The 18,156-nt window shown below is 36.4% G+C and overlaps 1 protein-coding gene across 3 annotated transcripts in view; it reads left to right on the plus strand.

Moving 5' to 3' along the window:
* The window catches only part of LOC147610946 (DUF1997 family protein, putative (DUF1997)), a 55,697-nt gene extending 53,913 nt beyond the window's left edge, over positions 1–1,784 (plus strand). For all 3 annotated transcript variants that reach the window (XM_086785610.1, XM_086785612.1, XM_086785613.1), the window contains exons 7-8: positions 1,122–1,180; positions 1,313–1,784. In XM_086785610.1, the coding sequence (XP_086641736.1) occupies positions 1,122–1,180; positions 1,313–1,454 (201 nt within the window). In that variant the 3' untranslated portion in view covers positions 1,455–1,784. The remainder of the gene's footprint in view (positions 1–1,121; positions 1,181–1,312) is intronic.
* Positions 1,785–18,156: the final 16,372 nt, after the last annotated feature.

The following is an 18,156-nucleotide window of genomic DNA, read 5'->3' on the forward strand; positions in this document are numbered from 1 at the left end:
TTGTTATCCTTCCTTGTTTAAGTTTGGAAAATAACTTGAAACCAGAAAAATATGTCGAGTTTCCAAGGAGATGAACCCTTCTCCAGGACAACCTTATACGTCACCAACTAAGGTTAAGTTCACTCCAGATGCTCAATGACGCATGCTATACACAATTCACATGCCATGATACTTGGGAAAACATGTCACGTGCAGCAAGGATCTCCTGGCCTCACGACTCAGGGAGCAGGCTTCAAGTGATGAGAGAGGGAGATGTGATGGAAGAGAATATTGGGCTATGGATATGCTGAATCTGTTACCTCCTCCAGGACAACCTTATACGTCACCAACTAAGGTTAAGTTCACTCCAGATGCTCAATGACGCATGCTATACACAATTCACATGCCATGATACTTGGGAAAACATGTCACGTGCAGCAAGGATCTCCTGGCCTCACAACTCAGGGAGCAGGCTTCAAGTGATGAGAGAGGGAGATGTGATGGAAGAGAATATTGGGCTATGGATATGCTGAATCTGTTACATGCTGGAGATCCCTTGTATATACAAGATCTGGGGGAGATTTTCTTTGTGTGTTCTTCAGAAATTTTGGCCTTCTCTGTTGGGTCATCAGATATGAGCATTACATATGCGTGGCCCTCTACTTCCATCAGATTTTGAGACAAGGAGGGGGACTCCAAAGAAAAAACATACTGGGAGGAGAGGAAGCACTCCTCACTTCCATTACTAAGCATGCAGGTCAACGTTGGGCCAGAGACACAAATAATAAGGTCGTACACAGTCACTCAACTAGAGCACAGCTAGAGAAACCATGGCCATAGGGCATCCTTATTGTGCCATCTAGGCGAGAGCTGCCTCCAAGTGTTGAGTAGTGACTGGAAGCTCATGTCATAGACCTGAGGCTGATACGCCTGCTCACACATCAAGCTTATAGCCAGGTCATCCCATGAGACAGGGGATCCTTTCTCGTCTTATTTGGTCACTGTTTCAAATTCTTAAACGTTCAATGTACACACTTCGACAATGACAACTGCCTTACCTTTTCTTTGTGCTTGCTGTCTTCCAACAATATGGTAACAACTGTCCAGGATGTAGTTTGGTGACGTTGATTCATGTGATGCAGGTGTACACACTCCCTTTTACACTTCTGCCCCTTTCAGCTGTGGAGACACCAGGCAATGTGTATGTTTTTAAACCTCCACTTATGCATGAAAAGTAGCCATGAGTCATATTTCACAGAAGCTAAAATCTTGGAAATGAGTAGAGGAAACATATCTCATTTTGGAGATTCTTACCTTTTGGAGTGTCCTGCAGAATACTACAAGCTATGGTGGATCGAATGGTACCAATCTTCCTTGATCACTTGCTTGATGACTACTATAGGTGGTCACAGACAAATGATGATGTGGAAAAAACACCTGTTGGAGATTTGTTATGGGGCAAAACAAGCTCCTAATTCAAAGCTAGATAGTGTGTGAAGAAGAAAGGGGATCGTGCAGATCGTCAAGCTCTCTAAAGCTAGAGCTCGGGGCGCCTACACATCGAATCCCATAATTATTCTATGGGAAAAAAAGATTGGGTTGGTCTTTTATAATTCTAAACGCTACACATACTCTCATTCATAGAACTGAGTCCTTTAAGAAACTAAGGGAGAGGCTTAACAAGCTCATTGATTGCAAAACCTTGTACTTTCAAGAAAAATGAAGACCGCTTGTACAGTCACAAACATAGCCTACTCAGTTGAGGTTAACTGCCATTGTAATCTAATAAAAAATTATTTCATTAAGTAGTGATCTTCATTGTGAATGAAAATGTGAGTATTGTGCTGGTCTTAAGGAATGATAGATGTCCCTTAAGGGTTTTTCTAAGGCATTGATCGACCTTGAAGCAGTAAGCACACCTAGTTCTATTCATAGTGGCACACTGTTTTGTCCCCAACACAAGGCATCAAACTTTCCCAGATTCTTCAATCTGGGTAATCTGAAATCCCAGTAAGGTTGGGTTATTATGAAACCCCCCATTGATACTCTGCCATTAGCCTCTTGATTGGTCTATTAGTTCCTGATACATTCGCCCAAGTTAAGTTTGTATATTAACTACTTAGCTCATGTTTGTCTATTAGGTCCATGTGGTGGGAGTGATGAATTTGGCTTATTATATGGATAATCCTGAACTAGATCCTTGCATGTTAGTCTTTGAGCACGTTTGCATGCCGTAAAGAGAATTGGTTTTGGGGTAAGAAGCATGCTGTGGATTTACATTCAATCAGAGATGTAAGTTTGCGACAAGTGGTGTGTTATGTGTCAAGTGTATGGTTGAATTCTATGTCCAGTCCTGTGTCTGCATGTCTGAAAGCTTGAGAGCCGGCTGTTCTTTTGAATCATGATCCAAGTCATTTATGTGAATGTGGTTGAGCTGCACGCTTCCTTTCAAGAGTTATATGATGCCCAGGATTGGACCCTTCCCCAAGTTTCTTGTGTCCATCATTGTGTACACTTTTCTCATGACATTTTAGATTTTGAGGAACTTATGCTAGAGTGCCAAGGTCTCTTTTTCGAGGCGAAAGATCACTGCTTGTCCCAATATTGTGACTAAACTTCAAGTTTCAAGGCGTGACTTCACTGGTAATGCATGCTTAGGTTTCAGCACGCTATAGGATCTCCCATGTTCATTTATATTATTGAACAACTTAACTTAGTATACTCATATCATCCTTGGTGTGTGTGTGTGTGTGTGTGAGAGAGAGAGAGAGAGAGAGAGAGAGAGAGAGAGAGTACATGTGAATCTCTTCGAGACTCTTATGTCTTGGGTGAGATCACTACTAGGCAATTAGATGTGTTTTTCCACTGTTTTGAGCCTGTCTTTCCTCATGGACAGCTATGCTTCTTATGGACAGCTATGGTTGTACCATAGTTGTCCTTCGTCATGGACAGCTATGCTTGTACCATACCTTGAGTAATTAATTAGACAATGGTTTCACTTTTAAAAAAAGGTGTGAGACTACATCAATTTTTTATTGGCAAAATAACAACCATCAGAAGAACAATAACAGTCATGTCCGGGCTCCGAAATTTGAACCACCATTGTGAAGTGAATTAAAAATATTGAGGTGGTGTCACACAATTTGCCCAAAATCCATCATAATATTGGCACTTTGTTGGATGCTCCATCCTGGCACCAACTATCAGGTCTTATGCATACATATATCCTCTTATATATAGCTTGAATGAATGCTCTTATACATTATGAGCCTAATGCATATGAGAGTAAAGAAATGGCTAAAAAGTCAAGCTACACAAGCTTTATGCATAAGAGCTCTATGTATAAATCTATCCCATAAGAGCATATGAATAAGAGCTATATGTATAAATCTATAACATAAGAGTGTATGAGTAAGAGCTTTATGTATAAATCTATCACATAAGAGTGTATGAATAAGAGCTCTTTGTATAATTCTATAGCTCTTATGCATTAGAGATTTATGCATAGATCTAATGTGTATCTCTATATGCAATAAGCTTAAGTGTAAGTCTTTATGCATAGAACTTATGTATTTAAAGACTTATGCATTATGTATAAGATAGCTTATGCATAATGTATAATGTATAAGGCTTTATGTATGAGTCTCTATAAATAAGCCTTTATACTCTTATTCATAGACTTTATGGACAAAGGCTTATGCATTATGCATAGTATATAAGAGAATGAAGAGTAAAAGCCCTTCTTCTTCTTACTCATGGGCTCTTCTTCTTTTGATGCATGCTTTTATACATTATGAGATTTATAATTATAAGACATTTAAAATACCTGTGTGCACATGAGGGTGTCTTATGTGTGTGTATAATAAAGATGAGGAGCAAGCTCTTTTTTTCTTGGGAAATAGATATACATATAATATTATCACTAAAGGATCTTTACAAAAAAGTTAAAAGAGGTCCTAGGCCAAGGCCTATTCCAGATCATTTACATTGCAATTGAGCAACTTACATAAAAGATCCCATCTATCATCTTCCCAAACAAAGGAAGACTGGCTCCAAGAAACATGGTACCCCAATTGCATGCATGCTATCATCATTGCTTCAGAGGTACATCCTTTGGGAGGCAACTTCAGCAAGACTTTTTGCCAACCCCACGTTCACCATTGGCCTGGTGCCTAGGGAGTTCTCTTATATAGGACAATGTGTGTCAAGAAAGATTGTTAAAGAAGTTGCTTGCTTGAAACCCTTTATAAAAAAAAAAGTATGCATGCATAAGAGTCATTACATAGAGCTCTTTTTATAAGAGCTCTATGCATAGTAGTTATTTCCATATAGCATGGAGAAATACATTGAGCTCTTTTTTTATAAGAGCTCTATGCACTCTCTATGCATAGCTCTATCCATATAGCATGCATGCATATAAAAACTCTTATGATTAGCTCATGCATAGTTCTATTCATAAGAGCTCTTATGATTAGCTCATGCATAGCTCTATCCATATAGCATGCATGCATATAAGAGATCTTATGATTAGCTCATGCATAATTCTATTCATAATAGCTTTTATGCTTGCAAATATAAGTACATGCATAACTCTATGCATGTATAGCTATATGCATAGAGCATGCATGCACAAGAGCTCTATGTATGCATGCATAATAGCTCCATGTATGCTCAAAATAAGGCAAAGAAAAAGAGAATTCTTTTGCTTCTTCTTCTTGCACCAAAGAAAACATAATGAAAAGGAAGAAAAGAAAGTAAATTGGAAGAGAAAGAAGAAGATCACCTTTGCATCAGAGAATGGAATTAGCTCACCTTTGAATAAGAGAATGGAAGAATACAAGAGAATAGTAGAAGAGAATGTAATAAGCTCACCTTAGAATAAGAAAATAAAAGAGAACAGAAAGAAAAATCTTACCATTGCATAAGAAGAAAATGAAGAAGAAGTGAAGCAAGAAGCTCACCTTTGCTTGAAAAAGTCATAAGAAGCTCACCTTGCCTTGTCACAAGAAGCACACCATGGTTGCTCTATAGATATGACGAGACTTTTTAGGTTGTCTTTTGGAAAGAACCCACCTAAAGTAAGAAATTTCCTACATATGATTCACTCCAATTCACTCATGCTACCCTTGATTCTCTTGATCACATACATGATTCCATCTAAGAATGTCTCAAACACTTAAATGTTCTATCCTTGTCACCTTTTATAATGTCACTAATAATGGCACTTAAATGTTCTATCCTTGTCACCTTTTATAATGTCACTAATAATGTTAGAACCTTAGTCTAGTATACCTTAGGTTAATAATGTTTCTAATGACTTGATTATTTGGGAGCAAGAATCTGATCCTCTGAGCATTTCCCCACGTTTTGAGTGGATGCTCATAGTTGATGTCTTTACTATCCTTAACATCATCTGGTCGCCTATAGTTGATATTTTTACTTTTAAATATTTTGATTACTATCCTTAGCATTATATGGTCATTCAACTTGTAACTTATTTGAAATTCCTGGATCATCTTGTGTTTGAAACCATATGTTTTCCTTCTCATTTTATGTGCACTTAATATACCCATTATAGAGTGGAGCATCATTGTGTTTAGTTGTCAGATTTTTGGAATTATTTTTCTAAGCATCATTTTGATCGTGCACATTTTTTAACATGGGGCTAACACTAAAAATTACTTTTCTAGAGATGTTCAAGAAGGATGAAGAAGGCCCACATAGAAGAAGATAGAGATTGTGATAGCTTTGAATAATTTATAATTGTCTAGTGCCCAATGACTTATTCATTATTGGCATAGACTTGGTTTTTAATAGGGTTGCATAATGATAAATTGTAAAATTCATTTTCTTTAATGGATATAACTACCGTGCCACAACTAACGTGCCTTTTGATCATGTGGATGATGCGGAAAAGATTCTTAATTTATCCATAAGTTCTCCAAAGAAAAAGAAGAAACCTATTTAAGTCAAGAGATTACCTTGTCTATGCCAAAACAAGTGTCATTCAAACTTATCGTGCAAGGTTTGAAATTTTGGTAAGATTGGGTGAGGAATGATAGTGGCAATTACCAACGTGTGGTGCCAAAAATTATGTCAGCATCATAGAAGGCAGCGATGAACGGCTTGAGAGAAATCCATTGGCCCACTATTTGCAACACATGACTTCAAATCTCTTCCAAAATCTGGTGTCCGATATATCCTCAAATGTGACTATATGCGATGACCATGAAAGAATTGACCAAAAACTACCATGAAAGCATTGACCAAAAACTAAGTGTAGAGTAACCCACTCAGTGGCCTTATATCACAATGTCCCAACGTTATGTCCCAACGTTTGACTATCCCAACAACTCTCAGTTTGACTGGAATAATTCTTATGTGATGTGTATGATTCCACTAGGTGTTTCCCTTCATAATTCTCACAAATAGGTCACATCGAGGAGGAGTGGTTCCCCGAGGCTCAACAAGATGTCTTGACTCCTCAATTACGAAGGTTACTTCTCCATCCTTTTCATAACTTCTAATCTGATTTATTCTCTCCAAGTTAACTCATTCTAAGATACAATTTGATTTTATTTTGGAGAGTGTTTAATACTTTTCTACTTAGACCAATTCCATAGACTCAACCTAGCCTCATCCACTCCCATGGGTCTAGTCTTCCACCCAACCACTAGGCCTATGGAGCCAATGTAAACTCACTAATTTCTAGCGACATGGATTACATACATAATTGAGGTAGTGTAAAGCATTGTATGTTTAACGAGATATCACAACTCTCCAGTCAAAACTCTGACTAAGTCGAATTCCTCCAGCCACATGTATCTTGGTGAGACTGGCGACTCCAAGTGAGGTCTTCTCAAGACTCTTTCTTTTCAACATTCTTGGGATCGCACCAAATTTTTAAGAAATCGCAACTCTTTTCCCTCTTCTATGGTCTTCGAGGGTCATCATTATTTTTATCTAAAGTCAATGTAAGATTCTTTCTTAGCCATTTTTGATCTAAGTTCATGACCTTAATGATTTTTTATACCTTGATTTAGACTCATTGTCATACATTTTTCTAAGATCACTCTAAGCTATAAAACCTTTACGGCTTAATCTTGAATTCTTAATATTTTTCTTGATTTCTCTTTAAATCTATCTCTAACCTTAATCTTTCATCCCACGCATTTTTCTTTTAGGATTAAGCTAAACCATGATTACTCTAGGTTACATCTTTGTGCTAGCACTATACTCCACTTAGGTCTAAAGCTTCCTTAGATAGTACTCAACCTTAATCTTATTAGTGGTTTATACCCTTAACTTGATAACCAATTATTCACCATATCTATGCATTTCTAAGGGTCTGTCAAACTAGCGTTCTTAAGGTCATAACTTAATTTCCTTTGAGTTTCTCTCTCTTAACTCCTCCTATTTAAGGTAAAATTCACATCGGATTTAACTAACTCTAATTAATTATTTTCCATTTTCTTCCTTGGGTTTGACTATTTTCTTTAATAATTTCTAGAGAGATGAACTGTGAAATTAAACAAGGTTTACTAATAATAAATTTGTTTCACATGGGTTTTTTATTCCTCATTTCTTAATTAAGATTCGGATTTGCACATCTCCTTTGAAAATATTTTGCACATACATGCCCTTGATTAATGAGATAATTAATATGTTTCTCTCTAAAATCTTACATAACTATTTATCTAATTATTTCAAGCTGCTTCTAAGTCTTAATTTCCATTGTAATAAATTATTATTGATCTACATGTGCATGTGCATTAGGATTTTGTCTCTCTACAATTATAACTTCAAAACTAGACTATTAATCCCAATTCTAAGATTAGATCAATTTATCTTAGCTTAACCCTAGCTTGGATTAATTTGGGTATAGACTAAAACAAAAATTTTCATGGTATCCTAATCCTAAGATTGGATCAATTCGTCTTAGCCTAACCCTAGCTTAGATTAATCTAGGTGTAAAATAAAACACATAATTTTATATGGTATCCTAATCCTAAGATTAGATCAATTCATCTTAGCCTAACCCTAGCGTGGATTAATCTAGGTATAAAATAAAACACATAATTTTATATAGTATCCTAAAATAATCTTTATTCAATAAATCTAAGGCTAATGTGTTAGAAAAAGGTCAATTAGTTCTCTATTTTGGGATTTGTGCTGAGACCTTATCCATTCTCGAAAATTAATAAAATACTCGAGCCTTAATCTAATTTATATCCCCTTAAGAAAAAGGATCAATTTGGACTATTTATGCCTTTCTGGTCACACATCCGTAATAAGATCATATCCTAAGGTGTTAACTATCCTAACTAGGGTGCTTCCTATTAATTAAATTGGAAATTATTAAAATGATCAAACCTATTCATATATAAGAAATAGTAAAATTTTGATTATATGTGTTGATTTTACCTTTTAGCCTAGCTTTAAGTGTAACAAAGGGATTTTAGGCCTGCACATACACATGGGGAATGGGCGTAGGCACATGGGGCTTAGGGGCATTTACACGTGGTTTTAGGGACGTGAGGGCCTTGGGACTATAAAAGGGACTAGGCCTAGGTTTATTGTAACCTTTGACATCTTTTGAATATCATTTGATATTGGATATCTTTAGACTTTTCTAGCTTTCTCTCTAATCTAGGCTAATGAAGGCTAATCTAGATTAAGCTAATCTAATCTCAAGCTAATCATGCTCATCTTGGTGTAACTTTCTTGCATTGGTATCAAAGCTCTTGGCTTAGATCTTGCTATTTTGATTAGGGAGTGATTCTAGTACTTAATCCATTTTTGGATTAGTACTTTTACACAGTTTTCAAATTTTCTATTGATTTTGTTTTGAGTGGATTAGTAATGGAATTAATGATAATTATTTTTGGATATATGCTAATCACAGATTTCAAAAGTCCTAATTCTTCCATAGATTTGAGAGAATCTTAATTTTTAAATTAAGGTTTTCAACCGTTTTCAAAGTGCTTTTCTTAGACTTTTCTTGCTAAATCTCCTTGATTGTTGCTTCTTTTTATCAAATCTATTCATAAACCTTAGTTTCCTTCTACATTTGCCTAGTTTCTAGAAAATCTTGGTAGTTCTAGAGGATATTGAAGCTTGCTCTACAGATTTTGGTGGAGGTCTTATCAAGAATTGTTGCATATTAAAGATTTTATGCAGATTTCAGTTGTGCAGTTAATAGTTCTGAAGGAGATTTGAGCAGTCCAATATACAAATTACAGTCCTATTGAGGAGTTTTATGTAGATTTCTATGCAGTTTGTAGTTTAGTTGTAGATTTATACAAAGTTTCATGTGCATAATCAAATTTCAACAAATCTTGATGTAGAATTGTAAAGTTTACAAGATAAAGTGCATGAATAAATAAATCTTGGTGCAAAAATATGCAAACTTACAACAATAAGAGATAATTACTCTAATCTTGGTTCATTTTTGCATTTTCTTAAGTATTATGCAAGAAGCTTGCTCAACAACAACATTGATAAAGAAAGTGCAAAGAATCCTTGAGAAGAGTGCAATCTGGTGCATTCTTGGTGAAGTTTGATTAGTCTTGATGTATTGCAAGGAAAGAGAACCAGAAAAGTGTTGAGAAAACACTATTTGCAAGTACACATAGTGGACATCAACGTCTTTGATGCATTTTCATCAAAGAAATGTATTCAAGGCAGTTCTATTGCAAATCTATGCATCAGTGTTATGCAAAGGACCTATGGATGAATTCTTGATGCAAAAGTGTGTAGTCTTAACAATTTGGTGTGCAAAACAAAAAAATTTGAATTAAAAAGCAAGTTGAAATCAAGGTTAGACCTAACAGCTAATTTCCAAGTTTAACCCTGTTTGGGAGTTAAAGCTAGTCTACAGGTTTAGACCCATGTGCACCATACACCACAGGGTTTCTAGCAGAAGCTCAAGTTTGCTTCGCAAGATGACAATGGCTGCAAGTTCATTTCCTAGAAAATTTAGTATGAAAGCCTAGTTCTCTGGTCTATCAAAGGGCAATAAACACACAGTACAGAGATTGTTGTTTGCTGTATGTATGTCTATGGCTTCTTCTTCTCTTTGCACAGTAAAGGTTTTCATAGCTATGGTGAAGCTTGCTGTACACAAAAGCATTGCCTTTTAATTGGGGTTTTAACCAAACATAGTGATACGAGCGTCTTGCAAAGCAGCTTCTTCGGAGCCTGGCTATGGTGCTTCATCACCTTGCCGTGCTTCTGTGCAGGGGATATGTACAAGTGAAGAAATAAAAGGAGGAGGAGATTTAAAAAATCCTAGGGTTTTCTAATTTTCTTCTACCTTACCACTTCACTCTTCATACCTTGCCCATCTACCTTTGTCCATTCCCTGGGCCAACCTCCATGGCCACATTCATTTGCAAGCATTATTTTGGGCTTTTCACACATTATGCTTTTAGGTGTTCACACACGATGTACAAGTCATTGGATTTGTTTACACGCCTTGAGAATTTGTGAGGGATTATCCACACACGCAACCATTTCAGTTGGCATTATTCACTTGCATTTGCACTTTATTTGTGGATTGTACACACGCTTGGTGTTTTGTGAGTGTGTTTTCACATTTTTTTTGTGTCTTGAGGCATGTTCACACATTTGTGGTGGGTATTTTATGTAGATTGTTGACACACTATGGGCTATTCATTTTATTACTATCCTTCGTATGATCGCCGTGCTACTCACCATCATCATCGTCTTCGACATCACTATGATACTATCTTAGACTCTCATTAAATGGCATCTACTCATGCTCTATTAAGATAGCTATACTTGCTCTATATTGAACTAACATTTCAAGTCACATATTGCATATCATTTGCCGAATTCGCACATATTGCATATCATTTGCCGAGTTCACACATACATTTGGCACCATGAGAATCCAACATTTAGATCTTTCTTCACCGACATCATGCTATGATGAGGTAGCATATTCATGTCATCTATGGATGTATGAGCTTGAAGGTTTATTACCTAGTTAGTTCAGATATCTACTCGATGAGAGAAGTATATGTGCCAGAGGTCCTCTACATGTGGTGATTTTCTTGTTGACTTATGTGGCTATCTTGACATGGATGGCTCAACATTGTTTAGGCATTGTTCGCTTGGGATGATCCGCATGGAGACTTAAGCGAGTGCCCTACACTCATGAGTCATTATGATCATGTCCCTTAGGATGTGGACTATTCAGATGATGATGATGTATCACACCCACATACCTATGATAATGTACCACATACACACACTTATGATGATAGTCATACATGAACACATGATGATACACTGAACATGATGATATATGTGATAGTGATATGTGTGAGTTAGATCATGTGGATATGCATACTATGGATCATGCTTATGTGGTTATATGTGATGGGGACCATTCCTTGGTTGAGTTACGAGATGGTTCATGTATTGAGGGCATAAGTTTACCTATATTTAGGCATGATACACATCAGCTCTTGATCCAGGCATTGATGTAAGATTCCTCCCTCCATCTTTTGAGATGTAAAGGTGTAAGAACCTCCCCTTTAGTCTCCCTATTTCAGAATGCAAGAAAACATTGTTTTCCTTTGTTTTTGGCCTAGAGAGAGAAAATTTTCTAGAAAGAGGTAATACAATTTTGAGATATTTTTCGATATAAATTTATCAATGTACTTAATAGTAAAAAAATAAGGATTTATTAGTAAAAAATTAGAATTTTGACACCTCAGGAGCTCATGAAGGAGGCGCCTAGAATCCTCATGATTACTCCAATTTTTTAATCCAAAAAATGAGATATTTCATCTCTCCTCTCACCTCTTTCACTAGATCTGAAAAGTGGGCTTAACTGGTCCAAAACTTGTCCAAATTGGATCAAACTAAAGCTGGAAGCCTCTAGATTCTAGTTGGACTTGGTTGGTGGCCCTCACCTATAAATAGACCCCCAATCATTTGTATTTTCATCTTAGAGTAAATCTATGCTAGTGTAATTTTCAGTTTAGTGTATTTCTATTATCTCTCTACCTTGCCTCTCCATTCTAAATCTTTGGGGCTTCACTAAACCTCTTCTTCTCTTGAAGATTACCCTTTTCCCTTGGTGGCCAAGCTTCTTCTTTGAGGGCTACACAATTCTAGTAGCAAGGTAAAGAATCAAGCAAACCAAGGGTAAGCCTAAACAATGAAGTTTATGCTCTCTTTTATTTGTTAATCTTCTTCCCAACCTCCCTCATGCTTGGGAAGCATTTTATTTTGTGGTTTTTCTCTTGAAACCATGTTTTTCTTGATTTATGTTGAATTAATGTTTATGTTTAAGCTTAGGTTTATCCATAAACTAATCTTTATATTAAAAGTGAAACTTTAACCATTTTCAATTCATAGAAAATGCGAGGAAACTATGGCAAAATTTTATCAGTAGAAAATGAAGGTTTATGCATAAATAATTTTTATTCTAAAAGAGGAACTTTGAGTATTATTATTTGATAGAAAATGCGAGGAAACTATGGAAAAATTTTATCATTAGAGAATGAAGGTTTATTCATAAATTAATTTTTATGCTAAAAGTGGAATTTAAGTCATTCTCATTTCATAGAAAATATGGGAAAGTTATGGTAAAATCTTTATTATTAGAAAATGAAATTTATGCATAAATAATTTTTATATTAAAAGTAAAATTTTGAGTATTATCACTTCATAGAAAATGTGGGGAAGCTATGGAAAAATTTATATCATTAGAGAATGAATTTATACATAATTAATTTTAAGCTAAAAGTAGAGTTTTGAGCATTATTCATTTATTAGAAAAATAAAGAAGGTTATGCACAAATTTTCTAGATTCATTCAATTTATGAGAGTTATGGAAATGATTATGATTATAATTCATTTAGATAAAAATGATTTAGTTGGGTGCATAAATATTTTATGCTAAAAGAGGGATTTCCATGATATTTTATTTTGAGAAAATAGAGAAAAGAAGGTGAAAATATTCATAGTTGTGCATAGAGAAAGCATGGATAAAATTTTAATCAAAAAGAGGAATCACAAATATAATTGACTTTTGGAATGTGCCTAGATTCTCCCCTCGACTCGATGATGAGGAAGAGCTCGACCCAGATGTTTGCAAAGCTCTTCATAGATCTCAGCGCGTGGACCTTTCAAAGGTGAAGGGGAGCACTTGGGAGAAACAGTAGAGAAGTGGATTGAAGCTATGGAGGAGTACTTTGATGTCACTGGTTACAACGAAAAGAGTAAAGTGGCTCTTGTCAGGCTGAAGATTGTAGAAACAACCAGAGTAGCATGGAGGAATCACTGTGAGACAAACCGCTTGGATCAAAACACCCAGACATGGGATGATCTCAAAACATACCTCAGAAAGAGATTCTGTCCTCTAGGCTTCTTCGAGACAAAGATGAACGAGTTCCTGGCACTAACCCAGGGAAGTTGAACTATGGAGGAATATCACCAGGCATTCGCTCTTCTCCTCAAATACTCGTCACCACTGGATGAAAAACAGCTGATGGCCAGGTTCATTCGGGGAATGAATAAACCCTTGGATACCTTGGTGAAAAATGCTAAGCTAGTTTCTATGGCTGAAGAGCAGTGCGGATGGCGAAGGATTTTGCCAAGGTCTTTGTTGTCAAGGTTCCGCCGAAGCCAACACCATCATCTTTCAAAATTTTCCTAACCTCGGAAAGTGACTCCCACCTTCTGCCTCCTAAGAGACAACAAGGTCCTAGTCAACAAACCCAGGATACGGGAAGTTACAGAATGGACGGAAGGCCTTTTCTCGGAACACAATTCCCTGGAACTCAACTTCAGAAGTTTCACCCTTCAACAAAGGAATTAAATAGTATGGATTCCAGATTCCAGCTCCTTCCTTCTAGAGTAATCAGGGTCCCTCCCGTCAAAATCAGGGAAACCTCAGAGGTAGACTCCCTAACCAACCCTCAGCTTCAATGCAAAGTAATGCAAGACCTTAGTCTCAAAATTGGGGAAGTCAAAGAGAGAAGTTCCCAAACCAGCCATCTACTTCCAAGGCAGTAACACTGGAAGTAATAGAAGAAGAAAGAGATTATCCTCCAGCAGCCTGAGACGCGAGATGAGGACATCTCGCGTTTTTTAAGTGGGATAGGATGTAAGATTTCTCCCTCTATATTTTGAGATGTAAAGGTGTGAGAACCTCCCCTTCAGTCTCTGTAATCATCCCCTATTTCAGAATGCAAGAAAACATTATTTTCCTTTGTTTTTGGCCTAGAGAGAGAAAATATTCTAGAGAGAGATAATACAGTTTTGAGATATTTTTTGGATATAAATTTATCCCTTTTATTTAAGATGAATTCCCCTGAAACAGAAGTTTAAAAAGAGTTTTCTAATATGCATTAGAAATTAATTGAAATGTGCACTGGTGGACACCTTAGCCTAAGGGTCCACATTTTTAGAAAACTATGGATTAAGGTCCAAAAAGTGTTCTAAAGGGCCAATAGGGTTAATCCAAGTGTTGGAATGAGAAAAATGTAAGAATAAAAGAAAATCCCCCAAAAAGGAGTAAATTCTCACATAAGATGAAGAGTTGACTAGTATATGTACTTAATAGTAAAAAATGAGGATTTATTAGTAAAAAATTAGAATTTTGACACCTCAGGAGCTCATGAAGGAGGCGCCTAGAATCCTCATGATTACTCCAATTTTTTAATCCAAAAAATGAGATATTTTATCTCTCCTCTCACCTCTTTCAAACTAGATTTGAAAAGTGGGCCTAACTGGTCCAAAACTTGTCCAAATTGGATCAAACTGAAGCTGGAAGCCTCTAGATTCTAGTTGGACTTGGTTGGTGGCCTCCCTCACTTATAAATAGACCCCGAATTCCTTGTATTTTTATCTTAGAGTAATTCTATGCTAGTGTAATTTTCAGTTTAGTGTATTTATATTATCCCTCTACCTTGCCTCTCCATTGTGAAGCTTTGGGGCTTCACTAAACCTCTTCTTCTCTTGAAGATTACCCTTTTCCCTTGGTGGCCAAGCTTCTTCTTTGGGCTATAGAATTCTAGCAAGGTAAAGAATCAAGAAAACTAAGGGTAAGCCTAAACAATGAAGTTTATGCTCTCTTTTATTTGTTAATCTTCTTCCTTCCCAACCTCCCTCATGTTGGTTTTTCTCTTAAAACCATGCTTTTCTTGATTTATGATGAATTAATGTTTATGTTTAAGCTTAGGTTTATGCATAAACTAATATTTATATTAAAAGTGAAATTTTAACCATTTTCAATTCATCGAAAATGCGGGGAAACTATGGCAAAATTTTATCAGTAGAAAATGAAGGTTTATGCATAAATAATTTTTATTCTAAAAGAGGAACTTTAAGTATTATTATTTGATAGAAAATGCAAAAAAACTATGGCAAAATTTTATCATTAGAGAATGAAGGTTTATTCATAAATTAATTTTTATACTAAAAGTGGAATTTAAGGCATTCTCATTTCATAGAAAATATGGGAAAGTTATGGTAAAATCTTTATCATTAGGAAATGAAATTTATGCATAAATAATTTTTATATTAAAAGTAAAATTTTGAGTATTATCATTTCATAGAAAATGTGGGGAAGCTATGGAAAAATTTATATCATTAGAGAATGAATTTATGCATAATTAATTTTAAGCTAAAAGTAGAGTTTTGAGCATTATTCATTTACCAGAAAAATAAAGAAGGTTATGCACAAATTTTCTAGATTCATTCAATTTATGAGAATTATGGAAATGATTATGATATTCATTTAGATAAAAATGAAATAGTTGGGTGCATAAATATTTTATGCTAAAAGAGGGATTTCCATGATATTTTATTTTGAGAAAATAGAGAAAAGAAGGTGAAAATATTTATAGGGGTGCATAGAGAAAGCATGGATAAAATTTTAATCAAAAAGAGGAATCATGAACATAATTAACTTTTGGAATACGTCTAGATTCTCGAAAAGTAGAATCTTGAGTACATTCGGAATGGGAAAAGGGATTTCCCAGAAAAAAACCAAAAACATGCTTATTTGGATGAATTTAAATACTTGTGACTAGTTTATTCTTAGATTCCCTGGGAAAGGAATCTGGAATTCTTGAATGGATCCAGGATCCAAAAGGGAACGGAAAATTAGATTTAATTGAATTGAGTCGAGAAAAAGTTACCTTCAACCGAGCCGCCAAGTAATGATCGAGACTTAGAAAGTTCTGAAACCTGGTTGATTGTGGAACAAAGATTCTAATAACTAGATCAAGGAAAGTTGATAATAAAACTTGATTCGCTCAAAGCGAAAAGAGACCATCTTGTTTGTATAGATTGGATTGATTTGGGGATTGATGGGTTGATGTGGGTGATGTGTGAAATGATGTGTGGAAGGATGTGGAATGTGTGAATTGATGGGGAATGTGTGGATTGATGTGGGTTGATGTGGATTGATGTGTGGTATGATGTGAAGTGGTGTGGATTGATGGGGGAATGATATGGGTTCATGTGGAGTGATATGGAAATGATGTGGAGTAATGTGGAATGATGTGGGATGATGTGAATGAATGTGGGAATGATGTGAATGGATGTGAGTTGATGTGGGATAATGTGAATGGATGTGAATTAATGTGGAATGATGTGAAAGGATATGAATTGATGTGGAATGATGTGATGTGATTTGATGTAGAAGAATGTGGAATAATGTGGAATGATGTGAAAAGATGGAAATTTTGTTTGGAAACTGTATTTGTATGTGAAACCTATTTTTTAAAGATTGTTTTATGTCAAGAATGTTGGGGAAGCATTTTGACTATCTTGTGGAATGAGGTCGTGGTGGGGACATAAGTGGAAGATGTTGCAATAGCTGACGGCGGAGAGTCAAAGAAGGACGTCTCGTGTGGCAAGATCGACCAGTCTCAGTTCGGTTAAAATGGTGAGCGTCCGGTACGGTGGATGAGGGGCCAAGGAAACGGTATATGAGTGAAGCGCTAGGTCACCTAGAGGGTGCTGACCATACGGTGCTCGGGCTCTGGGTCGCCCAGGACACCCATGCGTGCGTCGAGGAAGAAAATGAGTTGGAGTTGTTTTCTGAACACGGGGATGGATCTAGTTGATTGGCCTTGCTGGTGTTCAACGGATGAGTTCATGGCTCTTTTACATGGATCTTGTTGGTTGATCTAGCTGATCTTCAATGGAGAGTCCATATGGTTTTTTATGTGATTATATTCCTAGGTACTATGGGCTAGGAACTATTGAAAAGGCCCCTGAGTGAGTAGGTGGTGGAGCGTTTTGGTTGCCAATGATGACATAGGTACGCTGAGGAAGGAATGAACGGAATATGGATTTTATGGAAAAATCTTGATTATATTCCTAGGTACTATGGGCTACAAACTATTGAAAAGGCCCCTGGAGTAGGCGGTGAGCTTTCTGGTTGCCAATGATGCCATAGGTATGCCGAGGAAGGAATGATTGGAAATTAGACTTGGAACTGGAATACTAAGGATTATGTTGGAAACACTGTGGTTTTATTGCAATGCTGTTTTGGAAATAGTTGAGTCTAAGAAAAGGCAATTTCATATTGGGTGCATAAGTGGTGTGTCTATTTAAATTTTGCATGAGTGCTGGCTAGGGAGATGGGAACTCTTTTCCTTGGTACCCGAGACAAAACATAACCAAATTTTTATAATGGATCCTATCAATACAGTGGTTGGGTGGTTGGCTAAGCCATGGGATGGGGTTAGGCTGGACGATGGATTCCTATAATAAAATTCAATTCTATTCAAGTTACGATAGTTGAAGTTAGTCACAGGATAATCTTTGTTCTATGGAAAAGAATCAACGGCTGTGTCTCTTTTGATGGGGAAAAAGGCGTTGGTCTCTATGAACCAAGTGCAAGTTCCTCCTTTGATCCGGACATGTGACCTGCGGGTTCGGTCGGAATACAAAGGATAGTTAAGGCTCTTGACTACGTTAGAAGATTTTTCCTGGAGGAATTGCCTATGCTTTCTAGGCGAGGGAAGTTTTTTCCGGGTTTGATTTTGGAAAAATCAAGGGATTAGTCTCTTGTCCGGACATTCGTGGGCGAGGCCGCGAGTGGGAAGCTTTGCCCCGCGTATAAGGTTGCTACTTCCGCTCTGCTACTAGCACTCCAGAATTTGATGCGCAGAGAGGGCA

The sequence above is a fragment of the Cibotium barometz genome, chromosome 48 (genome assembly GCF_041138505.1).
Source record: "Cibotium barometz isolate CiBa-2024 chromosome 48, ASM4113850v1, whole genome shotgun sequence".
Taxonomy (NCBI): Eukaryota; Viridiplantae; Streptophyta; class Polypodiopsida; order Cyatheales; family Cibotiaceae; genus Cibotium; species Cibotium barometz.